This window comes from Melopsittacus undulatus, chromosome 16 (genome assembly GCF_012275295.1).
Source record: "Melopsittacus undulatus isolate bMelUnd1 chromosome 16, bMelUnd1.mat.Z, whole genome shotgun sequence".
Taxonomy (NCBI): Eukaryota; Metazoa; Chordata; class Aves; order Psittaciformes; family Psittaculidae; genus Melopsittacus; species Melopsittacus undulatus.
This window is the reverse complement of record NC_047542.1, coordinates 3457960-3476817: the sequence shown is the minus strand read 5'-3', so window position 1 is coordinate 3476817 and position 18858 is coordinate 3457960. Positions and strand designations below refer to the sequence as shown.

Sequence of the window (18858 nt, the reverse complement as noted above, 5' to 3'; positions counted from 1 at the left end):
AGTAGGAAAAGCGCTTTGCAGCACTGGCACATCCCCCAGTGAGCAGAGCAGCCCATGGCATTGCTCATGGTCCCCTCCGGTGGTGTGGTGCCATATGGTGGAGCAGGATGCTGAACGCATGGGGGGGTTACACTCCCCCTGTCCCCTCACACTGTTGACCCAAAGACTGCTGCGCCCAGGCAGTGGCATCCGAGTGTTGCTCCACTTGGTGCCATCACAGGGCCGAAAGGCACCTGGGGCTCCTTTGTGCGCCAGGCTCCAGCCTGGCTTGGGCTGTGCTGCAGGACTTGCTGCTCTGGCTTACCTTGCCAGACTTCAGCTTATCTCTCCCCAGAAGAGCTGCATCTTTATTGCTCTGCATCTTTATTTCCACGTAGCTCCGTTGCAGCTGTGTTGACAGGAGCTCAAGCAAAAACAGGTTATCCTGTGGGGGAGGTGGTGAACACAGAGCTCCGAGGGCTGCCAGTGCGTTTGGGTGCTTGAAAGGGGATCTGCTCTCTTTGGTAGTGCTGAGCTGTTGTGTTACCCCGGGCTTGTGGAGTGTTTGGTGCCTCTGGAAGGGGGCTGAAGGTGGGATGTTGTGAGATGGAGACTTCAGATAGCCAAAGGCTATGGCAGAACTGGAGCCTGTGCTGAATGTGAATGGGCCAGGCTGGCTGCGCTGCAAGTTAATGTGTGACCTTGGCAGGAGAGGGTTGGGAACCAGCTGGAGACAGGGGCTGCTCCCAGGGAGCCAAAGATGGAGATCCCCATGAATCCCTTTGGACACCGAGGGGCTGTGAGCAGGCAGGGGAGCGCAGTGGGGACATCACCCATGCTTTGGGGAGCACAGGGGAGCTGAGCAATCACAGCCTGGAAAAGCTCCCATAGGCAGAACCAGAGACTTCTAAAGCAGAGGCAAATGACAGCCGGCGGCACTCGGCCTGCCCGACTGGTCTGTCACATATCCCTCTTTGGGGGATGCACCAGCAGCACTCAGGTCTGTGCACACAGGGAGGAGCAGGCCTCCAAAGCACCCTGATGCCTGGTCCAGGCTCTCCTACCCCTGTTCCTGAGGCTGGGAGCATCCTTGTATCCCTTTGCAGGCCAGCAGGGAAGAGCAGGAGTGCCTGGAGGCAGCGAGGGAAGGCAGGAAGGAAGCAGGGATAGGGATGGGGAGCAGAGGAGACGGACCTGTTGGGGCTGCCTGGCTCCTTAGCATGGGGCGCGTTCCTCTGTCACTGTCTGGGGCTAATTACAGGGACTTGTCTGCAGCCCAGACGGCTGCCAGCCGCCCTAATCACATCAAACCGGGCTGGGCTCCCCAGCGCATCCCCACGGATGCAGGAGCCCTGCCCTCGCCTGTGTCCCCCAGCATCACCCTGCTCATGGGAAAAGGAGCACGGGGATGGGGATCCACAGGTACCACCGGTGCTGCCGAGGCTGCAGAGCATCACAAGGGTCTCATCCCAGCAAAGCCCCAACAGAGCAGATAAATGAAACTTGGAGGCTTAATTAGCCAAGCTCAGCGGGCACTTACCCAGACAAGGTAGCAGCAGGGCTCGGGATGGACGTGGAGCCCACAGAGCTTCCCATCCATCATCCCCAGGGATCTTCCTTTGGAGCTGCAAGGCCAAGGCTGTTCCCTGGCCCAACACCGGCAGTGGCAGAGCAGCCCTTCACCAAGCTGGCAAGGCCAGGGCTCTCTTTGGTCTGCAGATACACAGAGAGGGGACAAGTTACTCCATCCCCATCCCCTCCGGAGCACAGCTTCGAACAGCACCACACAACCAGCCCTGCAGTGTAAGCCCAAATCCCAGGGAAGAGCCTTTTTGTTTTACCCCTGATGAGCCAACCTGCAGCGTTAATCATTGACTCGGGTGCTTGGTGGGGAAACCTGAGCCATCCTGGCTGATCCCAGCTCCAGAGCCTTTGGGTGCAGCACCCAGAGATCCTACATAGGAAGGAGAGTGATCTGTGGTGCCAGGGAGCAGGGGGGGTTGAAGCTGTTTAGTGGGGATGTGGCTGCTGGTGCTGGCCACGATGGGCTGGGTGAACTGGTCCTCATGGTGGCACTGATGCAGGAGGACTTAGCCTGGGGGCTACCACCCCACAACCCTTATTCTGAGCCCATGCCAAGCTCTTTGCTGTGTAAAATCCTTCCCAGAGCAGTCGCTTGGTGGGCATTGAACCATCCCCAGGGGTGCTCTGAGGCTGTTTGGTCGCAGCACTGGGACCCAGCTCAGCTCCATCCCATGCCAGGGCAGGAAGCACGGGCAGAGGGCGTTGGGCTCTGGGCTGGTGTCCAGGGAGCCCCAGGAGCCCCTGCTCAGGCTTTGTTTTGGAAAGCCAAGGCAGGAAGGAAGCGAGCAGTGAGGAACCGCATGGGGAGGAGGGATGCACACGATGGGTTTCCACTGCGTAACCATGGGCCTGATGAGGTGGTGCCTGCAGAACAATAGCAGCCCGAGGGGAATACATGATTTTCCACTGGATTAGGCTGGACCTCGGTCTCCTCCCACTGCCCCACTCAGGGCCAGGCCACTAGACCAGGGATTAGCTGTGCCAGCAGAGAACTGGTGGGGAAACCTCCATGCTCAAGCAGCACAGACACCTGCGATCTTCCCTTCACAGCTTCAACCCATCCCATCAGTGCCCTACTCCAGCCTCGCTGAGGCTCTCACCAGCTCCCATCCTGTCTCCCCAGCTCATGTCCCTGCCCAGCACCGCATGGCCCCAGCGCGATGAGCCCCCTCCCTGCGGCACCACCACCACCAGCCTCCCGCTGGCCTCATCCGACAGCGACTCCGGCTGTGCCCTGGAAGAGTATCCGGAGCCCCCCACGGAGCCTGCACCCCCCGAGGTCAGAGCACCCTGTATCTCTCCCAGCCCTGTGGGTGCCATCCATGGTGGTACCTGCAGCAGAGCATCCCCAGCCCTGGGATAAGGGAGATGGTATCACCATCACACTGGTACCCACAGCAGAGCATCCTCAGCCCTGGGATAAGGGAGATGGTGTCACCATCCACAGTGGTACTCACAGCAGAGCATCCCCAGCCCTGGGATAAGGGAGATGGTGTCACCATCACAGTGGTACCCACAGCAGAGCATCCCCATGATGAAGCAGGTGTTTGAGCAAGGCAGCTTTAACCCCCATAAAAACCCACTTGTGTTTCTCTACACAAACACCCTCAGGTCCCGCCGTGCTCCAGCACCCTCGCTCCGCATCCCTCCTCACCCACTGACAGCATCCAGCTCCGCACCAGAGCCCTCCTGCAGCAGCTGCCCCCTCAGGACTGCGATGTAAGACACCTCTCAGTTGGGTGCTGCCCACCCTGGGTTCACTCCCCCCCCATCCCCTCACCTCCAGCTCTCCGTGCAGGAGCGGTACTGCCCCGACCTCGCCGAGGAGGAGAGGAGGCAGCTCCGAGCCTTCAGTGCCCGACGGAGACGTGAGGCATTGGGGCAGGGGCTGGCGTGTCCTGTGCCGGGTCCCTGCCATGGCTGTCCCTGCAAGAAGGTAAAGCATCCCTATGAGCACCCATTATTCCCCATTGGGGACCCATCCCCAGCCTGGCTCCAACCACTGCATCCCCTCTGTCTTGCAGTGCGGCCGGAGGCTGAACAAGGGGGACCCTGGGGTCTCAGCATCGCGCCTCGGGGACCAGTTCTGGCACCCGTCCTGCTTCTCCTGCCACTTCTGCCACCAGCCCCTGGTGGACCTCATCTACTTCCAGCAGGATGGGAGGATCTACTGCGGCCGGCACCACGCTGAGCTCTTTCGGCCCCGCTGTGCCTCCTGTGACCAGGTGAGTGCTGGGCAGGGGGAGGCTTTTACCTCCCTTTGGTGTTGTTAAGAGCCCCCGTGCTCATCTGGAGCTGCAGACACACTGATGGCCAAGAGGGAATGTTCCTTCCTGAGGCCTAGGCTGAGGTGCAGGGGCTCCTCCGGGGTTCCAGATGGATGCTTTATGGGTGGTTTTTCCCCCTCCAGCTGATCTTCATGGAGGAATGCATCGAGGCCGAGGGCCGGCGCTGGCACTTGGAGCACTTCTGCTGCCTGGAGTGCGATGCTCCCCTGTGTGGGCAGCGCTACGTGATGCAGAGCGGCCGCCCCTGCTGCCGTGGATGCTTCGAGAGCCTCTTTGCTGAGCCCTGCCAGGCCTGCGGGGACCCCATCGGTACAGACCCACACCCCCCACCCCCAGGGTGAAATAGGATCAAGGAATGGTTTGGGTTGAAGGGACCTTAAAGCTCCTCCAGCTCCAACACCTGCCACGGGCAGGGACCCCTTCCACTGGAGCAGCTGCTCCAAGCCCCTGTGTCCAACCTGGCCTTGAGCACTGCCAGGGATGGGGTAGCCACAGCTTCTCTGGGCACCCTGTGCCAGCGCCTCAGCACCCTCACAGGGAACAGCTTCTTCCTTATCTCCAACTTGAACTCACCCTGTTTCAGTTTGAACCCATCGCCCTTTGCCTTACTGCTCCATCCCTGATGCACAGATCCCTGTAGCCCTCCTGTAAGGCTGCTCTGGGGCTTCCCAGGCAGGCCGTGTGCTGGGAGCCGCCGATCCGGAGCCAGATCCCTGCGGCTGGAGGGGGGGGGAAGGATGGACTCTGACACGGGGCTGCCGGCAGAGCCTCCCCCTCAGCCCTGCTTGCCCCCCAGGTGCTGACAGTGAGGAGGCCACGCACCAGGGGCTGCACTGGCACGCTCGGGCCGCCTGCTTCTGCTGCAGCCGCTGCCGCAAGCCCCTGCGGGGACAGCCGCTGACCGCGCACCGCGGCCGGCTCTTCTGCTCCGAGAGCTGCCGCCTGCGGCAGGACAGACCCTCCGAGAGCTGCAGCCTGCGGCAGGACAGACCCTCCGAGAGCTGCAGCCTGCGGCAGGACAGACCCTCCGAGAGCTGCAGCCTGCGGCAGGACAGACCCTCCAGCGCCGCAGACTCGGCTCCATCCCCGGACTCGACGCCCCTGTCCCGAGCCAGCCCCGCAGGCAGGACCGGTGGCTGCAGGCAGCGGGTGGAAGGGGCTGGTAGGGATGCTACAGCTCCGCTTGGGATGGGGAGGAGGGTTGGGGTTAGCCAAGGGCAATGAGGGCCCAGCACACAGGAGGGGGAGTGCTGGGGGTTGGGGTTTGGTGGGTAAAACCCCCCTCTGCACCCCGAGGGGCTGTGGCAGGGCAGGCTCAGCCTTCCCCTTCTCACTCACCTTTGCTTTCTTTCTTCCAGAGGCTCCTTCAGATCTGGCCCCTCTGCATCCTGCATTTAGGAGTCAGGAGGGCTGTGGAGCAGCGGGTAAGGAGCGGAGCAGCAACGCTGTGCACACAGGGATGCTGGGACCAGCGGCCGGACACCCCTCTGCCTCCCAGCCCAGTACAGAGGGTCCCAATGAGCCCAGAGCCTTGGGACACCCAGCTGTGGGGGGCTCTGATTCCACAGCTCCTGCAGGCAATGGAAACACATCCTTCCAAGCGGCCACATCCCCTGCACAGCACAGCCCACAGCCAGAGGACAGCGACTTGCAGGACATCACAGAGGAGGATGACTCCTGGTGTCCCACCTGCTCTTCATCTTCAGACACGGACTCAGAGGAAGAGGGTTTCTTCTTCGGGAAGCCCATTCCCAAGCCCGGGATGAGCTCCCTGGGCAGGGAGCCCCCAGAGAGGGCCAGGGGCAGGACGGCAAAGCCTTGGGGCAGCAGCAAGCACTGCAGTGTGTCCTAGCAGCAGGGACTTGGGGGTACTGGACCCATGCTGCTGCCCTGCCAGCCCCTGGTGGGCTCTCACCATGGTCCAAGTGTGTGCTGGATGCAGCTCAAGGCTCATGAGAGGCTGCTGGGATCCTTCCCCCCCGGCAGCCGCTGGCAAACAACAGTGTGCAATTCCCAGCGGCCTCTCCCGCAATTAGGAACAGGAAAAGCAGGTAGGGAGCAGGGAGCTGCAGCCTCCCTTCACAGACACAGTGGCAGCCCAGAGAGCAGCTGCATGCAGGGGAAGGGGACAAAGGCAGAGCTGCCTGCATCGTCCTGCTGCTGGGGACTTGTGGGGACAGGCAGGGTCCTGGCTGCAGGGTGGGATCCTTCACTGGGACACCTTGAAGGATGAACGCCAGGGCCAGGCATGGTCCATCCCTCACAGCACCAAGGGAGGACCAAGGGAGCAGCTCTGCTGCTGCCAATGACAATGCTCCAATAAAGTTGGGCTGAAATCAGACTGCTGGAGAAGCAGCACTCCTCTGTCCCATTCCTCCTCACCTCGGGGTCAGCACAGCATTGACCATGCCAAAAGTGAGCCCCCATGGTGGGCTCTGCAACCCCAGGAGAGTGGGACCAGAATGATGCCAGAGCAAGTGCTGCAGAGATCACAACTGGTTTAATTTAGATGTCAACCCTAGGGGGTTCAGGGCACATTGGTGTGGACCAGGAATGGAGTGAGGAGCTGGGGTGTAAGGGAGCAAACACTGCAGCCTCGCCACACTGAGCAGGGCTAAAACTAAACACTCAGCTCCTCCTCCATGTCCATGAGAGATGCTACAACTACTCCAACGGGTCCCTAACACCCTGACCTGAAGGCTCAGCACCCTCAGCAGCTTGGGTGACCGAGTCGTAGCTGTTGATGAAGTCCTCCAGCTCCTGGAGGTGGTGGATGCGGCCCTGGCGCAGGTTCGCCCTCAGTGCTGGCCCCAGTGCTGCTTCCAAGGAAGGCTCCTCCTGCAGCAGCATCGCGGCCACCGCTGCAGTGTTCAGGCTGCACTGCTGGTAGGCCTGCAGGGGAACAGCATGGGGTCAGCACAGCACACCCCAAAACCTCCCCACCAATAGCATGTACCCCCCCCCCAGGGACATTTTTCCCCCAGGGCTCATCCACAAACCCCATGAGGCCATACAAAGCCCTTCTCGCCCACAAGCACTTCCCCTACAACCACTGTTGCCAAGAGGCGTTTCCCCCTAGTGGCCCTGAAAGTACCAAACTCACATCCCACATCACCCAGCATCACTTCTTCCCCTATGTTTCAGGGCCACAAGGACTCACCCGCTCAATCTCCCTCATCCTGGCGAGGACAGAAGCAGAGCGGTGGTCCATGCTGCCTGGGGAGGTTTTTGGGAGCTTGGAGCAGGGTTGGTGCAAGCCTCCTGCAGGCTGTGCAGTGGAAAAGGTGAGGAAGAGTCAGACGCTTTGAAGGGGAAGGGAAAGGTTTAGGCTGAACTGGGGCTACCAGCACCCATTACTAGCCAGGGACTGGTCCCCTTTGTGGGGACCCTACTTGGCTCCCCTAGGGTGCAAGAGCTGCCCCAGCTCCCCCCCACAGCATCACCACAAGAGCCCTGCCAGCAGCTTTCTCTTCCCCATTAAGCAGTAAATAAGCTGCTCTGCATTGCTCTCACTGAGGCTGGAGCCCCAGGTCGGTCATGCTCCATCACGCCCCTCATTCTGTTGGCCTATTCCCAGCTCCTTCCCATTTATCGGCACCTCCGGCAGCCAGTGCCGGGGCTGCCACGGGCTCTGCCTCCAGACAAAGCAGCACTTTCACCCAGCCCCTAATCCTGCCAACAGGATCCTGCTCCCAAGCTGCAGCAGCATCCCAGGGCACCCAGCCCATGCAGGGACACCCTGCCCCATACCCGTTTCATCTCACTGGACCCAGGAGGGTGCTGGGTCCCTGGTGAGGTCTCTTGTTTGATGCAGACATCGGAGGAAGCCTCTCTGGGTTGTACCTTGGGCTCTGTGAGACTTCCAGGTGGGACCTGCAAGTGTTTGGATGGCTGAAGGGCACCAAGAAGCTGTGGGTGCACAGGATGGGGGGAGCCAGCACAGCCCTGCCTGCAGCAGCAGCCTCGGTGGGTTCTCCCTTGCGGGGGACACACAATGGGGCTGCAAACCCCAAGACTCACCCCAGCACTGGCAGCTTCTGCCTTGCACTGCTGGCCCTGGGATGGCTCAGCAGGCTCCGGAGGGGCTGTGGGACTGCAGGGATGTGACCCAGCACCAGCTTCAGGGCTGCTTTGGCTGCACGGCTCTACCTGTACAAAGCATTGCAGAGCCCATGGTGAGGGCTGGAGATGCCACTCAGGCAAAGGGATCAAAGGGTTTGCAAAGGGAACTGCAAGCTCCCTGGGTTCTGGTCTTAGGAGGGAAGGAGAGAAGCAGGAGCTGCTCCCCTGTCCCAGCAGAGCTCTTCTCCAGCAGGGCTGGCTCTGCTTCTAAAGCAGAAGGGTCTCGGCTGCCCCCTCAGCCTGGGGACATGCATTGGTGTGAGGCTGGGGCATGTGTCAGTCCCGGGAAGAGGAGCCTGGGGACAAAGGAAAAACCCAAAGGAAACCGTGGGGATTTGCAGCCCTGGAGAAGAGTCAGGAAAATTCCCATGCCTGGCAAAGAGACAGCAAGGAGAAGAGTGAAAGGGCTGGATGAGAGCAAGGAGGAAGAGTTTACACTGGCCAAGGAGACCCTGAGATACCTCCAGAGGTGCTCCAGGAGAGGAGTGATCTCCTACCAGCATCGCTCCTGCTGCCTGCTCTGGCTCTACAGCCTCTGTCATAATGTGGGGATCAGCGGCCAGGCTCTTCTGGGGGGTGCTGGTGGCTCTGGGGCACTCTGGGACCTTCTGACTGGCTGCTGGCAGGTCCTGGAGGACACAGTGAGGGTCAGGGGCATGGCAGCACCTTGTGGGGCTCCAGCCAGGCAAACCCGGTCACTGTTTAGGATGTGAGGAGGGAAATCCCACAACCTCAGCCTGCTGCTCACTGCTCTGCACACCAGGTTTGATGGGAGTAGGTGGCTGGGGCTCTTCATTGACCACTGGCTGAGGCTCTTCTTTGACCACTGGCTGGGGCTCTTCTTTGACCACTGGTTGGGGCCCTTCTTTGACCACTGGCTGAGGCTCTTTGACCACTGGCTGGGGCTCTTCTTTGACCACTGGCTGGGGCTCTTCTTTGACCACTGGCTGGGGCTCTTCTTTGACCACTGGCTGGCTCATCCCAGAGCCGGGAGAGGACTGAGAGGGTGGCGAATGCCCTGCGGAACAAGAAACACAATGGGAGCAACTCCTCACTCTGCCCAAGCAGCTGATGCTGAGTGGCGAGGAGATGGTGCTGAGCACAGTATAAGGTACATACCTCTGGGCTGAAGACTTTCAGTCTTGGCTGACATTCGGTGGCTACTCTGAAGGCATTGGCCTTGTCTCCTACCACGGCCATGGAAGCCCCAGGGCCTGCAGCCATCCTGGAAGTCATCTCGCTCCCTGCAGGAGCAAAGGCAGATGCAGGGGATGGGATTCAGGCTGGAAGGGGTCTCCAGTGCAATCTCCAGACCTTGAGCCAGCTTCAAAGCTGCATCACCCTCCCTGGCCACAGAGCCTGGCCCTGTGCCCCCCACCATGAGCACAGGCACTCACTCTGTCTGGTAGGGGGGGGGCCAGGGTGGGTGCTGCCTCTCATTGGGGAATTCAGGCCAGGCAGAGTAGTTTGGGTTGGGCGGCATCATCTCCTGCAGGGAATGAGGTGGATTTAGACACAGAGCAGAGCAGGGGATGCTGGGGTTCTGCCATGCAGGGAAATCTGTCCCCATGCATTGTGCTGCTCACCATGGCAGTGAATGTCCCCTGGCTCATTTTACCCACTCCTTGCCCTCAGCCCATCACCCCTCACCTGGTGCCAGCCCTCTCCAAAGCACTCCTCAAGTCCTCCATCATCGCTGGCACCCCAAAAGCATGGAGCGGACCAGTCATTGGGTGCCCATGCCCTGTACTCCTCATTCCCATAGTAATCAGCAGGGCCAGGGAAGGGCCTGGGGTCACAGGACCAAGGCTTCAATGGCAAATCACCACCAGTGAGGATGGTGGCCCACAGGCAACAGCCACCCCTCTGGTCTGTTTTCCTCACCGGGTACCAGTTCTCTTCAAAGCAGACTTCAGGTCTTTGGTCATGTCCTTCATTGTCCCAGTGGTGTGGAGGTGATCTATCCCGGAGATCCCATCTCCTGTTCTCCTCATTCCTATAGAAGTCATCAGGGCCAGGGAACCATCTGGGCTCAGAGAACCGGGGCTGCAATGGCAAATCCACACCGGTGAGGACAGTGGCACACTGGGGACGGCCACGCAGCTGCCATCCCCCCTGGCCCCCCTCCCCATACAGAGTACCAGCCCTCTCAGAAGCACTCCTCAGGTCCTTGGTCACATTCCTCATTGTGCCAGGATGGTGGCAGGAGGCAGTAGCTGGGTGCCCATCCCCTGTCCTCCTTGTCCACATGGAAGTCAACAGGACCAGGGAAGGGCTCCCAGAGATCAGGCTGCAAAGGATGGCAGCTCCCTGGGTTTAGGTTTGCTATGCTTCCCCTCTCCATGGCAGCACTCCTGCTCCCCGGGGAACCCCTGGTTTTGGCTACCCCAGATTTGTAGGTGAAAATCAACAGCACCATGTCCCCTCACTGCATGGCCCCTTACCGGGCACCACTGGCCTCTGCCTCTCCCGTGCTGGGGCATCTCATTCCATGTGTCCTGGGGGCCATAAGGTTGGGGTAGTGATGGTCCAGCTTGCCAAGGACCAGGCTGTGGAGAGAGCACGAGGAGGTGAAAGCAGGATGGGACTCTCACCTTGACCCTTGCACCAGCTGGATGCCGAGCAGGGATGGGGAGCCTAGAGCCCATCGGCCCCTTACCGGGCACCACTGGCCTCTGCCTCTCCCGTGCTGGGGCATCTCATTCCATGCGTCCTGAAGGCCATAAGGTTGGGGTTGTGATGGTCCAGCTTGCCAAGGACCAGGCTGTGGAGAGAGCACGGGGAGGTGAAAGCAGGATGGGACTCACCTTGACCCTTGCACCAGCTGGATGCTGAGCAGGGATGGGGAGCCTGGAGCCCATCCATCCTCCTCCCCTGCACGAGGTCACAGACGTTTCTCAATCCTTCCGCATACATCAGTGATGCTCTCCTGCCTCCTCAGCATCCTATGCAATGCAGCATCCCCCCTTTCCCCCAAAGCTCCCCCCTCGCAGTACCCTGGCAGCCTGATCTGCATGGCAGCAGGGGGGTCACAGTCCTACCTACCTGCCTGGGGAAGCCCCTCCTGTTGCCCATGGGTGCGGACATCCTGCCGGTCGCAGGGAGGAGAAGGGCCCCGGAGGGGGTCCTGCTGCAGAGAGGGGAAGAGATGCGGGTGAGCACATCACTGCCGACCCGTCCGGTGCCCCCAAGGCACTGCCACAGCCACGTCCTTGCAGCGCGATGGGGACCACAGGGACCCGCTCCCCATGGCCACGGGGCCTCCCAGCTCCGCGGCTGCTTCCATGGGATGCATACTCCAAAGCGTGACTATGTCCCACCCCCCCAGGAATAGCTCTGTTAGCTTTAAGCCCTTGCAAAAAGACCCGGTCAGGTTCACAGTACAGCTTATTCACATGCAAGATATGCGGCTCTTTTGGATTACCAGAGATAAAACACATTAACCACAGAATAGCCACAGCACCAACAATGCAGTTGTAATCACAAGCCTGATTTGCCAGCTTAAAACGCTCGAGTCTTGCCAAAAGCCTTCTGGGGAGGGCGAGGTGGACAAAAACCCCTCCAGCTGCCCATACAACCAGGTGCGGAGCTCTCATCCCCATAGGGTACAATTGGGATGTTTATACCTCGTTATTGCACAAAGTGCTGTGGGTGGGACTGTGGTCCAGCCTTGTGGTCGCACTGTACGGATATTTCTTGGCCACAGGTATATCCAGCAGCCGTCGGATAAAACACGTTTTGGTCTCAAGCAGCACAACGGGACCGTGCAGCATCCACCCCGCTCCACATCCCACAAAGCTCCTCCGCCTGGTCCCTGTGCCCGCTGCCACCATCCTGACCCACATCGAGCTTGTGCATCTTCTTCACTGGCTTTGTGCTCCCAGCACCTCGGCTGAGCCACCCCTCGCTCTCAACCCCTTCCCTGCAAGCCCTACGGGTCTCAGCATCATCCCCGCCTTGGCCCCTGCTCCTTGCAAAGGGGACCCCTGCACCTCCAGGACATGCAGCACCGTGCAAGGGAGGACCCTGCAACCACACTTGCAAGCCCAGCACCTCCTTCCACCCAGCTCCAGCATCACCTGCATCAGCCACGCAGTCTCTGGGATGCTCCCAGCCTTATCCTGGAGGGATTTGGGGGAGCAGCCCCTGCACTCCCCATCTGCAGGGATAAGGAGGGGAAGCAGAGGAGCAGGGAGATGGCCCTGGCAGAACAGAGCCCAGCAGGGAGGGACGTTGCCATCGCACCCACCTTTGCCAATGAGGAGCTGCTGTGGTGTCCGGTCACATCCTAACGCTGGCAGCAGCCCTGCGGATGGAGCATGGTGTTGGTCCCAAGTATGGCGGCCTCCCAGTGCAACCAGGCACTGGGTGCCCCTCCCAGGCACCTCCAGTGTCCCCTCCTCCCTCTTTCCCCACATTCCTATGGGAGCAGCACTCCCACCAAGTCTAAGGTACACGTATATCACTCAGCCCCTCCAGCACTTTAACATGTGCCTTGTGTTCGGGGCTGACAGCAGTGGGAGGCTTTGCTGCTGGCTGGGAACGCTTTGATAACAGCCTGGTCCAAGCAGGTCATCCCAGCAGCAGAAGCTCCTGTGGGGGCAGAGAGTTTGCAGTCAAGCTTCTGACCTTGCAGGAACACAGGAGGAGATAAGAGAGGAGAGGAAGGGCTGAGAGGAGCTCACAGACACCAAATGTCAGCAAAAGAGGAGATAAAAGGGAAAGCAAAAGGGGTGCAGTAAAATCCCCCAGCGATGGAACTGAGCTCACAGGGACAGGGCAGCCCCTGGGAGCTGACTGCTTCTCAAGGCTTGCTCCCACCGGGCAGATAACACACAGCTGGTCGGCTAATTGCAGGCTCCAATAGCTATAAATCAGTTAACTAACTGGGCGGATCCATTAGCAATTTGGGATTTGGGAGAGGAATGCTGCAGCAATAGGGAGAATGGTGGCACATCCCCTTGAGAGCTGAGCGGCTCCAATGGTGCATGTCCTCTGTTCCCAGCCTGGTTTGGGGACCCAAACCAGGAGGGCAATGAGCTCTTGGGAAGCAGGGAAATTGGAACCATGGGATAGCAATGCCAACTGATAGAAACTGCTTAAGGGTAAGCTCTTCTGCTAACATCTTGCCATGATAATAAAGGTCTCATTACAGCTACAGCCCTGCAGCCAGTTCTCATTCCACACAGGAGCTTTCCCATCCCCGCAGCACTGGGGGACACCCCACAACGATGCAAACCACACTGGCTTTGGGGCCCGGTTACTTTAGCACATGGCAGCCCCACAGGGAGCACAGGAGTGCTGGGCTGGGAGGCTCCATCCGGGTGCAGCGCCCTGGTCCTGGCTCAGCCCATCCTGCTGCATGCAGGCAGTGCGGTGACCTCGGCTGCCCTGTCCCAGTGTGTTTGCTATGGAAGCACATGGCTGCTATGGTGTCTGCCCAGAGAGCAGGGCCACCGGCATTAGGGCAAGGGCACTGGGAAATGGGGATGGGGAAGCGCCAGTGCCTGGAGTCACGGAGCTCATGGTGTGAATATGGTTGTGATTCGTGTCAGTCATCTAGAAATTCTTGTAACTGTTCCATTAATTTTTGCTGTATTAACAGAGGTAAACTTTGAACTAACTAATTAACACATGTTGATGCAAGATTGTAACCACAAACATGTTATATCCGAACAAGGACACATAGATATGCTGAAACTAAGCCTTATGCTAACCGCAGATATCCGGTAATGTAACGATGTCTGTGCAAGCTTAGCACTTCTGCAAGGATATGATTCACTGCGTAAAGCTCACAGGACAGGAAGACTGGAGACCCTCGATTCTGCGATCTTCAAGACCCCTAGCAACAGACTGGCACCGACTCAGATCATACCATGGAAAGGACTTGTATGCAGGGTGTGAAAGAAAACGTATACCGGATACAATAGGATATAAAAAGGACAGAATCCATAAGATTCGTGCGTCGTTGGTGGAGCGGAGGCTCCCCGGCACACCCAGCGCTGCTTGCTGATTGCCTCTCTTAAATTCCTAATCAATTGTGAATAAAATCAATAGGACAAAACCCGGTTTGAGGTAAATCCCGGCCTCGGGCCCGTGCACGCTCCCGGAGCCACCTCAGGGGCCGGGCGCGCTCCCGTCCCTCAAGCGCCCCGAGCCGCCGCGTACCGGAAGTGACGCCATCGCGCCGCGACGGAGCGAGCAGGAGGAGGAGGCAGCATGGCGGCGGCGGCGGCGGCCGGGGCCGGGCCGGGCGCTGCCCCGCAGGGGCTGGGGGGGTGGCTGCGCAGCGCCTACCGGTTCGCTACCGACCGCAACGACTTCCGCAGGTGCGGGAGCGGAACCGGGATAGGGACCGGCAGCGGGGACGGGACAGGGATAGGGACCGGCAGCGGGGACGGGCCCCAACTCTTCCCGTTTCCCCCTCAGGAACCTGCTGGTGAACCTGGGCCTGTTCGCCGCTGGAGTCTGGGTCGCCCGGAACCTGACGGACATCGACCTGATGGCCCCGCAGCCCGTCCCGTAGCGGTGAGTCCGTCGGGAGCAGGGGTCCCGGTGCCAGGCGAGCCCCGGTCCCCGCCGCTCCTTACCCTGCCTCATCACCGGTACAGGCAGGAAGAGCCCCCGGGAAGCGCCCACCGGGACCAGGAGCAGGGTTCGGCCGTTCCGCCTTCCGATGCCTCCGCCTGCAGGAGTGGGTCCCGTCCTCCTCCTCCTCCTCCTCTTCCTCCTCAGCGCTGCTGCTCACACCTCAGCCCCGTCTGGCACAGTGACAAAGGGGGGAAAGGCTTTTAGATGCCGGAGGGAAGGTGGATCCCTCGTGCGAGGCTCACGAGTGGCGTCTTCAGGGATGTGAAGCCATCATGTGTGGGATTTATTCTGTACCCCCGTGGAGACGGTTATTAAAGCCTGTACAATAATGACACGACCCGCTGGCAGTTCTGGGTTTTGTGTTGTTTTTAATACGAAACTTCAGCTTACAAAAAACAAGGTGTAAAAAGAGTAAAGATTTACAAAAAAATCATAAAAACATGATTTATATTCCACACCCCAAAGACAAAGGAAGGGAGTCCAGGCCTGGGCTGGCTACGGGCCCCACCGGCTGCTTATCCAAAGGGAAAACCAAACCTGTAACGAGGCCCAAATGTTTCCTGGGTGATGGCTGGATGAGATAACGTTGGGATGCTTTAGGGAATGATAACTGTGAGTGGGAAGGAGAAGCCATTTGGTGTTGCATAGCATTTTAGTGCCCTGGGCTGAGCCTGAACTTGCCATTGGGGAACAGCAGAAGCACCATGTGGGAGCTGTGGTTGTGATTTGGCTACGTTACATGACAGCTCCTTGAGGACGCTGTTTGTCGAGCACAGGAACTTCCCAGCCCTGAGCAGGATGGCAGCATGATTGCCATGTGGCTGCAGGTTCTTTGGACAGTCCCACATGGGGTTTAGGGTAAGACATTCGTGTTTAGTGACAGAACTGCCCCTTGCTTGCCCTGGGGGGAACCTTGCTCCACTCCCCACACAGATGCCTAAAAATGCTGTTTTCAAAGCAGGTTTTTGCCCACCCTGTAAAGAAATGGAAGTTCCTTTGAAGTAGGGATAATCACAGAACGAGTTTCTGCAGGAAAAGGAGATTAATTAGAACATGAAGTCACTTTATAGTAAATCTCTGTTTTGATTGGGAACACACTAATCTCCCGAGGCTGGGGGTCAGGCTGGGGGCAATCCCTGCAGTTAAGTACATGAAGCTGCCATAGGGGACCTACTGGCTGTGGTCTTACCAAACCCTCGACTGAACTAAAAGCAGCTGAAACCCACGATTAGGAGCACAATGAATGACTTAACTGAAGGAGCAGTGCACATGCCCCACACTGTGAGGCAGCTGGATGGATTGCCAGCCACATTCAGGAGCTAATTGGATTCTCTTGTCTGTTGCTGCTGCCTGGAAGTGTCCTTGAAGCCAGGTCTGGTTCATGAGCACAGCACAGCACACATCAGCTTAAGTCATTAGGGACGAGAGGAACAGAAACTCAAAGCACAAACTAGAGGCTGCTCTTGAAGCCACTGAAAACATCAGGAAACCCACCTGAGCTCCAGCTCCTGGAAGTGGTGCAGCTTTCCCAAGGGGATTTTGCAGTGAGGGAAACCTCATCCTCTGTCAACAGCACCCTTCCAGCAACCTCAACTAAGAGCAGGATTAACTGTCTGAAAGTGCTGATGATTAGCTTTAATCCTGCCCTTCCTCAAGTCAACAGAGCAGTCCCACAGCCCCCTGCCCAAGCCCATTCTCAGGGCACTCACATGGGCAGCTCTTGCCTTGGAGCAGCTGCCTTAAGTTTCTAAGCTGTGTTTAAGCTTCTCTTACGGAAAGGCAGACCTGCAAAACACGAGTTTAACTGAAAACGAACTCATTCACTTGTTCCTTTCCTGTAAACTGTTTGGTCAATGTATAGAGGGCTGTGGCTTAATGTTTGTTACTGCTTAACCAAAGCTGACATTAAGCAGGGAGAAAAATAGGAGCCAATCTCTCTTACTCAGGCTCTGGGTTGCCCGTGATAAGTTACTGCAGTTTACACATCTGATAAAGTAGGCAGTAAGAAATAGCCTCAAGCGCCAGGCCTAGTAACATCATTTAATACATGTAAGGAGAGTGAAGAGGACACTCACTATGAAGATGCCATTCCTCGCCAGAGGTGTGGAGCTATGCAGCCCGATCACTACATGGACTGGGCAAAAGGGCACACAACAGGAGCAGCCCAAAAGGAAATAATCACTGGTTGGCGCAGGTAACTGATGTATGTAGCTTTTGCTCGTTGAAACACATGGGTTCATAAACCTAGAAGCTTGCTAGAATGCTTCACATCCCCTATCTGCAGTAGCCAGGTATCGATATTGATGTGGTAGACACCAAAAACCCCACTGAATTGAGGTTTTATATTCCCAGAGGCAATAAACTCTTAACCTAAGTCCTCCCTGTCCGACGTGAAACCTGCTGGAGGGATGGGATGAACACACAAAGGCAGTGTTCAGAGCTTGGATTTTGCTGTTCACCTTGAAGAAGAGACACTTGGTCACCTTACACACCTGTAGTTATTGCATATTAACCTTACACAGGCATAACCACAGCACAGTTCTGCTCATGTGTGGAAGCATTTGCCAGGCTGCTAAGAGGAAACCTGTGCAAGCACTGCCAGGACAATGGGAGCTCTTATCTAAAAAGCCAAATCTATCCACTTTTGCATAAGCTGTTATTTGAAGGGGTACAAATATACACAGTTCAGACATGTAGCACTCACATCCTCCTTTCTGAGCTTGTCAGTGCTGCTGAGGACTTGTGAAACCACACAAGCCTGTCTGCTGCTTCAGAGAGGGGAATTCCTGATTTATTTCCCAAGGCTTCTGTCCCATGCAAAATGTTATTGGATCCAAGGCACCAAATCTAAGGAATCATACAAACTTAGTTCACCCATCTGTACTGGCAGGGAAAACTCATCTCCCTGTCTCTCCTTTATAGAGTTCTCCATTTGCTGCCTCACTTTAATGATGTCAAAGCCAGACCATAGAATTGCTCTGGTCAGAACTAATGAGGTGGGAGGGAAAGGAGGGTATTTTCAGTGCTTCGCAGAGGGACTGGTTTTGCAGTGTGCATAGCTGAACGTGGCCATGCAGGCAATAGAGGGTAACAGGAAGGCCAATCTCTAATGGACTTGCTAGCAGAATAGTTAGTTAAGATAAAGTGGTTTCCATCAATGACAGCAGATGCTGTATCACGCCTGGCCATGGATACATTAAGAGTCTCCATTCCTAATAACATTAAGGAATGCCAATTTACTCACAAGTTGGATGCAATAAGGATATGCTGGGAACAGTTCTGTCCCAACAGCTGCTCCTCCCAAGCCTGTCTGCCAGCATTCAAAGGCTCCCTGCACCTTTACATGTGCTCTGAGCATCCCCCAAGGCAAATGACTCCTTGCTACAGGACTGGAACCCCAGGCCAGGAAATCCCAGTGCAAAGAGAAACCAATTCTGCTCCCAGCTGTACCAAAAGCAAGGTTTTTGTGTTGCAGACACTCAGCTTGGAACTCATGGCTGCAATCACTGACTCCAGTCAAGTCACATCACCTGCCTGTGTATTTGCAAGAGCAGAGCCTAAACCTGGAGTTATTCTAATACACATCAACCTATCATCAGGATTTGAAGCTGTACCATTCGAGGAGGGATGAAGTTTGCTTTACAGGCTAATGATACAGTATCTTCATCTTAGTGATGTAGAGAGGTAACTTCCAATCCGAGTTTCTGGCGAGCAGGACACTATAAAACAGTGTCCACCACGGAGGGAGCACTGGGCTATGCTTATATAAAGAAGCCTGCAGTAGACAAATATAAACCAAACAGCATAAAACATGCTATACGCTCTCGCTTCCAAATAAAAGCTGAATATTACAGAAACCTCACAGTGTTGGAAAAAGCAAGTTTAGGTCCTTTGAAGTATAAATTCATTCCTTCCCTATCAGGGCAATCACTTTCTGACTGCAGCATCCCCGCATCTCAGCACAGCCAAGCTGATTCACATGGAGAGGCCACTCACATCAAAAGGTGTGATCAGCAATTGCTACCAAACGTGTGTGACAACTGAATTCAAGTCTTGAAGCCAAACACTCAGTCAAAAGATGAGCATCACAGCAGGAGCCTCAGCTCCCTGCAGGATCAATGGATGCTGCACTAAGGTTTGCTTTCCTGTTGAGTTTGACACACACAGGACTGAGGAATTCAGAGGGAACACGCATTTGGTAGCCACAGTAAACTGTGAGTGCCACTTAGGAGAATATAGTCCTTGTATTTAAGAGCGGACAGGCCTGGAAGGATGGATGCATGGGAAAAATACC

The 18858-nt window shown here is 57.1% G+C and overlaps 3 protein-coding genes across 3 annotated transcripts in view; 2 read left to right on the top strand and 1 right to left on the bottom strand.

Moving 5' to 3' along the window:
- The window catches only part of PRICKLE4 (prickle planar cell polarity protein 4), a 6912-nt gene extending 720 nt beyond the window's left edge, over window positions 1–6192 (top strand). The window contains exons 2-8 of the mRNA XM_034069883.1: window positions 2687–2842; window positions 3175–3282; window positions 3362–3499; window positions 3588–3788; window positions 3974–4188; window positions 4577–5013; window positions 5210–6192. Coding sequence (XP_033925774.1) covers window positions 2690–2842; window positions 3175–3282; window positions 3362–3499; window positions 3588–3788; window positions 3974–4188; window positions 4577–5013; window positions 5210–5703 — 1746 coding nt within the window. The 5' untranslated portion in view covers window positions 2687–2689 and the 3' untranslated portion in view covers window positions 5704–6192. The remainder of the gene's footprint in view (window positions 1–2686; window positions 2843–3174; window positions 3283–3361; window positions 3500–3587; window positions 3789–3973; window positions 4189–4576; window positions 5014–5209) is intronic.
- A 218-nt stretch (window positions 6193–6410) lies between these two features.
- LOC115945461 (uncharacterized) lies at window positions 6411–8805 on the bottom strand. The gene is made up of 6 exons (XM_034069927.1): window positions 8705–8805; window positions 8435–8602; window positions 7872–8000; window positions 7602–7724; window positions 7012–7119; window positions 6411–6743 (listed from the first exon to the last, which is right to left on the bottom strand). Exons 2-6 carry the CDS (start codon window positions 8513–8515, stop codon window positions 6516–6518), a joined length of 669 nt encoding a protein of 222 aa, XP_033925818.1. The 5' UTR covers window positions 8516–8602; window positions 8705–8805; the 3' UTR covers window positions 6411–6515.
- A 5365-nt stretch (window positions 8806–14170) lies between these two features.
- Window positions 14171–14902, top strand: TOMM6 (translocase of outer mitochondrial membrane 6). The gene is made up of 3 exons (XM_031043479.2): window positions 14171–14302; window positions 14403–14501; window positions 14585–14902. Exons 1-2 carry the CDS (start codon window positions 14193–14195, stop codon window positions 14497–14499), a joined length of 207 nt encoding a protein of 68 aa, XP_030899339.2. The 5' UTR covers window positions 14171–14192; the 3' UTR covers window positions 14500–14501; window positions 14585–14902.
- The last annotated feature ends 3956 nt before the right edge of the window (window positions 14903–18858 follow it).

What these genes read in the sequence shown, in the direction of transcription:
- LOC115945461 (XM_034069927.1), bottom strand. Translation starts at nt 8,515, where the DNA reads ATGACAGAGGCTGTAGAGCCAGAGCAGGCAGCAGGAGCGATGCTGGTA. An exon ending in CTCCTGGAGCACCTCTGGAG is followed by an intron (nt 8,001 to 8,434) that starts GTATCTCAGGGT and finishes TGCTTTGTACAG; the next exon opens with GTAGAGCCGTGCAGCCAAAG. An exon ending in GGATGAGGGAGATTGAGCGG is followed by an intron (nt 6,744 to 7,011) that starts GTGAGTCCTTGT and finishes GTTCCCCTGCAG; the next exon opens with GCCTACCAGCAGTGCAGCCT.
- TOMM6 (XM_031043479.2), top strand. Translation starts at nt 14,193, where the DNA reads ATGGCGGCGGCGGCGGCGGCCGGGGCCGGGCCGGGCGCTGCCCCGCAG. An exon ending in GACCGCAACGACTTCCGCAG is followed by an intron (nt 14,303 to 14,402) that starts GTGCGGGAGCGG and finishes TTTCCCCCTCAG; the next exon opens with GAACCTGCTGGTGAACCTGG.